The sequence below is a fragment of the Sesamum indicum genome, linkage group LG8 (genome assembly GCF_000512975.1).
Source record: "Sesamum indicum cultivar Zhongzhi No. 13 linkage group LG8, S_indicum_v1.0, whole genome shotgun sequence".
In the NCBI taxonomy this organism is placed as follows: Eukaryota; Viridiplantae; Streptophyta; class Magnoliopsida; order Lamiales; family Pedaliaceae; genus Sesamum; species Sesamum indicum.
This window is the reverse complement of record NC_026152.1, coordinates 13,410,534-13,421,160: the sequence shown is the minus strand read 5'-3', so window position 1 is coordinate 13,421,160 and position 10,627 is coordinate 13,410,534. Positions and strand designations below refer to the sequence as shown.

Genomic DNA, 10,627 nt, shown 5'->3' with positions numbered 1-10,627 from the left:
GATTTTTTCCTTTTAATGTATGGAAATATGATGAAATTTTCATTAGTTACTCATTTATGTATTTTCAACTGCACCTTAATAGTCCTTCATTTTTGTCAAGTATATCTCATTAAGGTTGTTGAGAGCTTAATTTAACGGAATCTAAAAATATCAAAATTCCTATGTTAGTCTTCCATAAATGGCATATAATTCATATTACAAAGGAAATGAGACCTTAACTATTTTTGACAATCACACTACTATTACTCCACCTTAATTTTTGAAAAATATTTCATTTTTCCCAAGGGTTCTGTTCACATAAAATTTCGTGTATGTAAAACTAGATTACAAGACAACAAATAATATGGACAAATGAGATTTATTAATTGAAGTATGAGTGATGTACAATCTCTAAATTCAAATTGATTTGCACTTGCTTGATTTGAAAGATTTGATGTACTTACTAAGACTTGCCTTCATTTGATTGGCCAAAAAATAAATATTACTTAATTATTTATTTTAGAAATTAAATTTGATTAAATTCTCAAAATATAAATAAAAAAATTAATATTTAATATATTATTTTCTACGTGGTGCAATTATATAGGGCACAAATTTAATTTGACTACAGTTACTACCCACTTATTTTTGTCCTTTATTCAAAGTTAAAAATCCAACATTTAATTCGATGTAAATATTAAAAATCCAACAGTTACTACAGTTAAAACTTTCTGATCATATTAAAAATATGATGATTAACATGATCATCTTCATAATAGTTGCATATATTTTTGTAGTTGTTTAGTTGCTGCATATAAAGTGACTGGAATTCTAGTTAGAAGGATGAGATTGACAAAAATATAAAAAGAAATTGAATGATTTTGAAAATTGTTCAAAATATGGGGGCTAAAATAAAAATAACCATGATCAGATAAGTTGTTAAGGACACGTGGCGTCACGGAACCCAAATAAAAACATTATGATTAAAAATGGCATAAAGAGATTTGAGAAAAAGGGAAGAAGCGCAAAAACACTTTTGGAGAAAAGGAAAAGCAAATTATTCCACATAACACGCTTCCACCATTTTCTTTTATATATATAAAATAAATAAATATAACTTGTGACTTCGTATTTCAATTAAAAATACACTAATATTTATTTTACTTTATATTAATTTATTATTATAATTTTTGTAATTATTTTATTGTCGTGTGATGATATTAGTTGCACAGTACGGAGCATTTGCACATATATAAATAGATAAATACAATATAAGTTTTATAAAATAAAAATTAATATACAATTGAAAACATGTCAAGCAGTTTGACACCGAAGAATAAATATGATGTTATATTGACGATCAAATCATGATGTTGATCATTCAAAATAAATAAGTAATTATATTTGTATAAATATTTATAATTATGATTGATTTTAAATTTTGGTGTAACGACGTAATAAATTGTTAATTATGAGTAAAAATAGATATTTTTTTTTATATTAGTAATATATTAATGTAAAAAATTTGATTTCATAATGTAATAATGTAACTATAAAAAATAATTACATAAAGTCATTTCTGCATAAATTACCGTGCAGTGGCATCGACGGTGGGAAAAATCCGTGCAGGAATTGTGCGGTGGGGATTAGGCTGTCCTTCCTTGAGCACAAGCTTCGATGTTTCGCTTTCGGCTTCAGACAGGGACAACCAGCTTCCGTGCAGGTGCGGTGGGGATTAGGCTGTCCTTCCTTGAGCACAGGTTTCGATGTTTCGCTTTCGGCTTCAGACAGGGACAACCAGCTAAGCTATCCTTCTGCCTACGTGTTTGTGGGTCCCACCCCCAACCCCACCCCCTTTTCTCTCTCTCGACACGGGAAAAGTATATATAATCTTGTCTATCTTTTCTCTGTACGTCTTTTGAATATTTTATTACCAAAAAAATCTATATATATATTCCCTTCATGCAAATTTACTTGGAAGATAAGGGTTAAAAAAAACGCAAGGGCTAAATTATATTCTCGGAATTTAAATCAAATTATGTCAACATCTCATATTAATTATAATAAAATTCACATATTAAATGCGTAATTCGCATCGATCCTTCTTCACGATATTAAAAAAAATGACTATTAGTTACAATTTTAATAACTATGGACCAAAAATTATAATAAATAATTTGTATTGACTACGGTTAAATAAAATCAATGCAAAAATATAAACTTTCGACAAAAAATTAGTTATTTGTCATGGCATTTACTCATGACAAATGTTTGAGCCCCTTTCGTAGATACTACGGTCCACAGTCAACAACCATTGATTAATGATTATTTTATTTTTAATCAGATAATTAATCATGGTTAAATCTTGAATTTTTTTAGAGTGTAGACAAGTATATATGAAATAAATTGAGTTTGGCACCTCCTTAAGGAGTGTGATGTATCATGTATATTTGAAATTGTTAGGTTTGCTTAGGTGAGATCCGTACTCAATGGATTCAAATAAGTCTCGGTCAAGTTTGGTTATCTAAATATGCCACTTACAATGTAAGAAATTGTTAGAATTACATTGAAAAAATATTTTAAAGAATTTTTTTATACCTAAATTAGTGAGGTCAATATGAGAAATTTCAGATTTGTAAGAATAGAATACCCAAGAAAAAATTGTATTTAGGGGTATGAAAGGCTTATATTTATAGAAATTTTTTAATTGTACGATTTTCACGTGAACCACATGTTAAAAAATGATTGGGGGGTGAGCATAATTTCATACATATTCGAGTTTAAGTTGGGTTAGGGTCAATTTGGAATAACTCATAAAAGGACAGGGATATTGCCCTATTTTGTAATTAATAGAAGAGATGGGGGCATTTGGTGCATTGACGATCTTCAGGTGGTTGCCTCCGGAACATTACGTATTTGTAATTTTACAAAAGATAATAATTACTTATATAATTAAATTTAATTTTAAAAGTATCAATGTAATTTGTCTTTACAAAGCATACAATAAATTTTATTACTGTTCTGTTATATTGTATGAGTTTTCTAAAACCATGTTATTTTCAATTTCATGTTTAAAATGTTATGATCTATTGTTTTGATACATTAATAATAAATAGGGATAATTGCATTTACACCCTTGAATCTGTTAATTATATATACAAATTATTCTTATTTTTTGTGTGATTATAGAAACTACCCTTGATAGCCAAAAATTACAAGTAATTAGACGTTATGGCGGTGTATGTGTAATTTTTCAAAAAATAAAAATAGTTTGTGTAAATTATCTTGATGTTTTTAGTAGGTGTACGTGTTTAAAAAAACATAAGTAGTTTATATAAATAATATTGACGTTTCTAATTAAAAAGACATGAACAATTTATGTAAATTAACCATAATTAGAAAAATGTAGATGCAATTATCATAATAAATATTAAGATAAATAATTCTATTATATCACTATCTAACAGCTATAAAAAGATTAAGTCCCAAAACTCCGAGGTATATAGAAGTCTTGAGATTTTGAGTCTCACCAGTGTGGATGTTGGTCTAATTATATAGTAATTGGTGATTTATTATTTTAATTATTATAAAATTATTTCATGTATATTATAAACAAACAAAAATGCTTTCTCAATATAGTAATGTGGAAAAATAGGTGAAATATTCAAATTTTTACATGTAAGAGGAAGGCAAGAACAATATCCGAGGTCTAATCATTGTACCATGTACAAAAATATTAATAAGAGGCGCCCATAAATCTTTTTCTCCCTTTATTTATTTATTTTTATCTCTTTTTGCTTGACGCAAATTACGATGAATTCTCTTAAAATTTATTAAAGTTACGAATAATTTTTAATTTAAAATAGTATAAATATTTTTTTAAATTTTAATCACCTTCTAAAAGTACCTCTCACAATGACTGTTACGAGGTGGTATTTATTAAATAATTATTAAAGATAATTACACCCTTCTTTTCTGAAGTTTGGTAAAATTATATGTAGAATTCATGTGATTTGAGAAATTACATTTAATACCCATGAGGTTTACTTTCATATATCAAATAAGTCATTCTGTTAGTAAAAAATTATCGAATTTATTGATATTAACAAAAAAATTGGATAAAAAATCCGTATTTAACTCCTCTGGTTAACTTATTATTGATTTATTGTAGGTTATATAAATTTTATGATCAAATTATCCTTATACATCTTCACAAGTTAATGCATATGAGGAAATATATTTTCACTGTTATAAGAATAGTTTAGTAAGAAAAAATTATTTGATCAGTAATAAGTCAATTAAGAATAAATATTAAATTTCATTCAATTTTTTTATTAATATCAATAAACATTCAATTTTGATTAATTAATGGAATATTTGTTAGATAGTTGCAAACCTCAAGGGTATTAGATGGAATTTTTTGAACTATAAAGAGTCTACATACAATTATACAAAATATTAGGGGAGGCGAGTGTAATTATCTTTAATTGTTAATATCAGGACATATTTATAATTTTTTAAATAATAAAAAATTAAAATAATTATGATAATTCAGAAAAATAAATTGTAATTTACCTTTTTTTCTTTTCAAATTTCTGATGAAAATTTGTTCATCATTTTTTCTCTAAGACTAGAACTTTTATTTTTCTCCCTAATTATTATTTTTTATTTTTATAAATTAAATAATATATTAAATTTGATCAGTATATTAATAAAAAATAATAAAATTATAATAAATTCACATCAAATAAAATAAATCATTGAATTAAGACATCATTAGTTTTATTTTTATTATTATTAATTTTGTTTTTTGGGGGTTTGGGTATCGAAAAAGAGTGAGATACTGAAGTGGAGAGACTAAAGCGGGTGGGCTCATTTCTGTTCTTTCTTCTTCTTCTCTACTACTTTGCTAGCACACGCGTTCACACCTAACATTAACAAACACTTCGTTTGTATGAACAATTTCTCATTCACTTCAAACTTTTGTGGGTTCTTTTTTTTGTTTGAGAAATTGTGATGTTCTAAGTTTGAAGGAAGAAAAGTAAGAGAAAAAAGGTTGGGGTGGGGGTGGGGTGGGGGAGAGGATAGTGTAGGCAGAAAAGTTGGAATATGTGATGTAATGTTTCCCTTTCTCTTCAATGTGAAGATTTTTAGTCTGATTCTTGCACTGTTTTTTTATCTCAATCAAATTTTCCCAGTTGGTGAATTGGGATAAAGTTTGAGTCTTTGCCCATTTGGGCCTCCAAGATTCCTCCAAAAACTGTTAAAAATTGGTGGTTTTTCTTCAAGAATGTGGGCTTCTTCGCATTTCTTGGGGAAATGTGGTTTGCTTTCAGGTTTCTGCTTTATTCCCAGGGCTTGAAGTTCTCTGCTCCTTGTGTGAATTCTTGAGCCCTTGAAGAGTTTTATGTTTGGTTTATCACCTGTTTTCAGCTCTATTTGTGGTGGGTTTTAGCATGGTGAGAGCTCTGTTTTGTTGCTTCAAGTTTTGCTTTCTGCTTTGATATATGTGACAAGGGTTTGAGGTTTGTATGGAGAGCAGAGGAGTTGTGCTTGGTAAAGCCCTGTTAAATATGTTTGTGTTGTTGATTTTCTGGCTGAATTTCGTGGCTGCTGAGTGCTTGGATAGAATGAGCAAACATGTCTCAAGTGAGAATTCATCTCAAGTTGAAACACCCCACTTCAAGAATAGGTTCAGGAGGATTGTTTTGAGCATAGGTTTGGGAGTGGTGACAGGGCTGATTTGTGCCCTTCTCTTTGCTTTGCTGGTCAGATACTTTGTCAAATACATAAACAGGACCCCAATTCTCAAAGGCCCTGTTGTGTTTTCTCCCAAGATTTCTCCCAGGACACTTAAATCAGCTCTTTCAAATGAACCCCAGCTGCTGGGCTCAAGCTCCTGCGGGAAGTACTATAAGGCTGTTCTTGACAATGGCCTTACCGTTGCGGTCAAGCGACTCGAGCCCTTTACAGGTACTTCCCCCGCCGGGGTTCAGAACAAGGCGATGAAGAGGAAAATACAGCAAGAACTTGAGGTTCTTGCTGGCCTTAGACATAGGAATTTGATGAGTTTGAGGGCTTATGTATGTGAATCTGGTGGATACTCTTTGGTTTATGATTACGTCCCGACCGGAAGTCTTGAAGATGCAATGAAAAAAGTAAGGGAAAATCAGTTGGAACTTAAGTGGGAATTCCGTCTTCGGATTGCTGTTGGGATAATTAAAGGGCTATATTATCTTCATTTCGCTTGTGATCCAAGAAGATTGCACTATAACTTGAAGCCTTCCAATGTAATCTTGGATTCCGAATTTGAGCCGAGGTTGGCGGATTGTGGATTGGCTACAATTATTCCCAATTTTCATCGAGCAGCATCTGGCTATAATGCGCCAGAATGCTTCCAGAATTGCCGGTATGGAGTTCTGATTACCATTCATTTTAAAGTTCTATGTGTATATAATAAGAACATCAATCACAACAAGAATCACAATACCATAGTAGCTGGTTTAACTTTTGTAATGCTTAGAATCAGCATTTTCTTGGATGATTAACTGGTACCAATAGATGTGTAATCTATTAAGATGAATGGTGCGGGACAACTTCAAACTTAATTTCTCAAACATCACACTTAACTTGATTCTAGAGTGATGGCTTCTTTGGTTTGCAAGTTTCTCCCACAAATTTGTATTATATTGGCTTGGTTCCTTATTTGGTTGCTTGAAGGTTGAATATGCTCGATAACAAACTTCGGACATTTAAAGGTGCTTTAAGGTAGATCTCTGTGTTGATTAGTCATACAGAATATCGGCTTATTAGCAGCATTTGTAGGCAATTTTTCCCTACTTGATCCTTTGTTACTTCGTTCAATAACTTTGGTAATTATTGGAATTATGTTTTATTCTATTTGTGCAAGTGTGTATTTATTTATTCATGTATATTTTATGTTTGGCAGGTACACTGATAAGAGTGATGTCTTTAGCTTTGGGGTGATACTGGGCATTCTATTAACCGGTAGAGACCCATTGGATCCATTCTTCAGTGAAGCAGCCAGCGGAGGAAGTTTGGGGCAATGGCTCCGGCACCTGCAGCAAGCAGGTGAGGCTCGGGAAGCTCTAGACAAGAGTATCCTTGGCGAAGAAATGGAAGAAGAGGAGATGCTAATGGCTGTCAGAATCGCCGTCGTGTGCCTATCCGACTTGCCTGCCGACCGCCCCTCAAGTGACGAGCTCGCCTCTATGCTCACTCAACTCAATAGTTTCTGAAGTGCATGATGATTCTGGGTGCCTTCATATCTTCTCGGTTCTTGAAGACTGCATAACAAAGAGCTTTTGGTTGTTCCCCCGGCTACCACAGGAACAAGAATTGCATATAGGTTTGCCGGGGAAGCAACCGATAAGCTCCAGCCACGGTCGCTATCCGGAAGTATGGTTTCTTCACGTCTAAGATGCACAGACGGAGTAGGCTTGGAGCGAAATACAAGACATGTTCATGGAGTTGTTCTGTTGCTGAGGAAGTTGGATGTGAATTCCCTTTGAAATTTTGAATGGTGTGGAAGGTTGGAGGGAGACATGTGCATTAATGTGCTTTAGTTGGTAATGGTGGTGGGGTTTTCTTTACTTTGTTTTTGTGTGGACAGCTATTTTGGGATCTCATGTCCTTTCACATTTTCACCCATTGCTCACAATCACCTCAAGGAATTTTCAAATTTTGATATCTGTTAGAGATGCTTATTGAGAGAATTTCTGGGTAAGTTTGTAATATCTTGAAGTTTTTGGTGGAATTTGTAAAAAGAGGGATTTACAAATTTGAAAGTTAATATGCTATGATCTTGTTAATGTCTTCAATAAGTTGGGTGTTGGCTTGGAAGTTTACTTGTGATTTTTTTTATATTATAAGCCTCGTTCTGTAAAAAATATAATTTTTTATCATAGTTGAAAGTAAAAAATTATAGTAAATATTTATAAACCACGAGGGCACGACTACTTAATTATAATTAGTTATTACACTTGTTGACAAGGTCAAAGTATTACTCACAGTAGAAAGTTATGCTAAATATTAATTAATTAAGATAAAAATTTAAGTTTTCATATTAATTTTGTTTAAAATTACTAAAACATATTAAGATTCTATAACTTTTAAGTCGTTTCGTAATATTATGTTGTAAGGACTAATAAATTCTTTTGTAGTATCAAATTTGGGAAGTGCACACCAATCCCCATCGTATATCAAAGTCTCCAAAATTTATTGCACATTATCTTTAGTGCTCATAAGTCAGTTTTAGGAATTCTGGCCGACACACATAACATAGGCACAATCTTTGCCAAAGAATTTGTGGGTTCCACCTTTATTTTTTTTATTTCCGTAACAAAAGAATAAAACAAACCAAGGGTGAATAGTTGCTAATTTTCAGATGAAGAAAAATATACTGCAATTGAAACATCTATACAAAAATTGCCCTGTATATCTTTGTAGCCATGTATAGAAAAGATATACTTCAACTAAGAACAAGATGAAGCCAAATTTATAAAATTATTCGATATTTCTCAAATTTATGCTGTTATCTCTAGAGGTTTGGCATAATTATATGTAAATTTTTGTGGTTTGAAAAATTATATTTAGTTCCCCTAACGTTTGTCTCCATCTATAAATTTTACTAACAGATGGATCTATTTGTTGGATGTAAACAAACATTAGAGGTATTACATATAATTTCTCAGATCATGGGGGTTTATGCGTAATTATATCAAATCTCATGAAGGGTAGTGTAATTATCTCTAAAGATAAAGATAAAATGCTAGTTACGCCTTGAAATGTAATGGTGTTAATAATCAAGTATGTGTAATGTTAACTTAGGTTTTTAAAGTATAGGGGTTGTAAATTTTACCATAGGCAAAGTATGAGGGGATGAAATGTAATTTATCCTATTTTTGAATCCATATTCCCAATTTGTCATAAAGCAACTTCAATGGCCCATGGGTCTAACTCCGTTTATGATAATTGATGGTTATAACTTATAAATCAATGATTAATTTGTTATAAATTATCCTATTAATATAATCAAATATTTGTTGAACTTTACAATTATGGGAAAAAATATTAGGACACCTAGGTCCCGTATACTGTCCTTTAGTAAGTTGCATAAGCAGTTCAATACACTTTAATAAAGTATTTATTTTGCATTATGGAGGTTCGAATCTAGTCCAAGAGTCGATACTAATTACTATTTGGTCAAATTCAACATGATATTTGATGAGTCTGGTAAATTTAGCATCTTTCTTTTAATTAATTAAAATTTGTAAGAATATATTTATATTTATCAAACTACTTGAGTTTAACTTGATAAAAAAAAACTGATTTAGATTCAGATAGTTATTAATGAAGCGAAACACAAATTCTACTTAAAATATGTTAAGAAATTCAAATAAATTGATTTGCTCAATATCTTATTCAACTTAAGTCAGATAGTCAACGCCAATAGGTACCGTAGAATCGGGGCAAGTTCGATATGGTCAAAATTCATGTTATATTCAGTGTTTTTTTCTATTAAGTGTATAAATGATCGTTATAATATTTCAATGTATAAAAAAAAATAGGATAATTACATACATTAATACCATTTGATCTATAATTTATTTATACAAACTACTGTTATTTTTTGCATAATTATAGAATCACCGATGACAACAAAAAATATATGGGTAGTTTATGTAATGATATTGACGTTTTTGGGGGGTATATATGTAATTTTTCAATGAGCACTGATGGTTTGCATAAAAAATATTAATATTTTTTATGGAGATATGTGCATTTGTTTTAAAAAAAAAGGATAATTTGTATAAATAAACTATTAATCAAGAAATATAAATATAACTATCCCAAAAATAAATATGTGACAATCATCCAACTATCCGAAGTATTAAATATCGAACATAGCATCTGCAGAGGGTTTAACAATACTTCAACCAAATTTGCATGTAAGTGACAAAATCTCTCTCTCTCTCTCTCTCTCTCTCTCTCTCTCTCTCTCATCAAAGAACATATATTCTTAGCATCTAAAAAGTTAATAAAGGTAGATTATGAAAAGGATTAGCCTTTACTTTTTTGACTGTCACATATTCAATGTTTTGGAATTTGGAATTAACATCTTCGGATCTATAATCTGGAATTGGAAATGCCTCTTCAATATTCCATCCATTTATTTTTTTTTTTCTTTATTTTTCAAAATAAACAATCAATTATATTTAATAATAATAATAAAAAAATGAACTTGCTGCAAGCATTGCAGTTAGAATCCAATACCTGGATTACTGTTTAATTATGCATGGCATCTACTTTAATAAATCGAGCAATATACCGAATCGATCAATTCATTAATATACTTTAGAGGTGAATGCAAATATAATTATACTTTAGGGGTTAAAAACGATTTAACTCCTGAAGTATTGTTATACTGTAGGGATATATTTGAGTAGTATTAGAAAGTACTTCAAATTTTGAATAAGTTTATTAGAATGGTAGTCAGGCATAGTCGATGTATGTGCAAATTATTAAAAGAAATATTAGTATTTTTGTCTCTAGTTATAATAATATATCTATGATAAAGTAACTATTAATTAAATTCAGTTTTTTTTTTAGAAAAATATTAATTTTC

At 30.3% G+C, this 10,627-nt stretch overlaps 1 protein-coding gene across 1 annotated transcript; it reads left to right on the top strand.

Moving 5' to 3' along the window:
• On the top strand, window positions 5,043–7,823 carry LOC110012411 (inactive leucine-rich repeat receptor-like protein kinase CORYNE). Its single transcript, XM_020695881.1, has 2 exons — window positions 5,043–6,388; window positions 6,929–7,823. Exons 1-2 carry the CDS (start codon window positions 5,511–5,513, stop codon window positions 7,236–7,238), a joined length of 1,188 nt encoding a protein of 395 aa, XP_020551540.1. The 5' UTR covers window positions 5,043–5,510; the 3' UTR covers window positions 7,239–7,823.

Excerpts from the sequence above, each read along its gene's own strand:
- LOC110012411 (XM_020695881.1), top strand. The coding sequence starts at position 5,511 with ATGGAGAGCAGAGGAGTTGTGCTTGGTAAAGCCCTGTTAAATATGTTT. Across the intron at positions 6,389-6,928 it reads GAATGCTTCCAGAATTGCCG|GTACACTGATAAGAGTGATG; the intron begins GTATGGAGTTCT and ends TATGTTTGGCAG.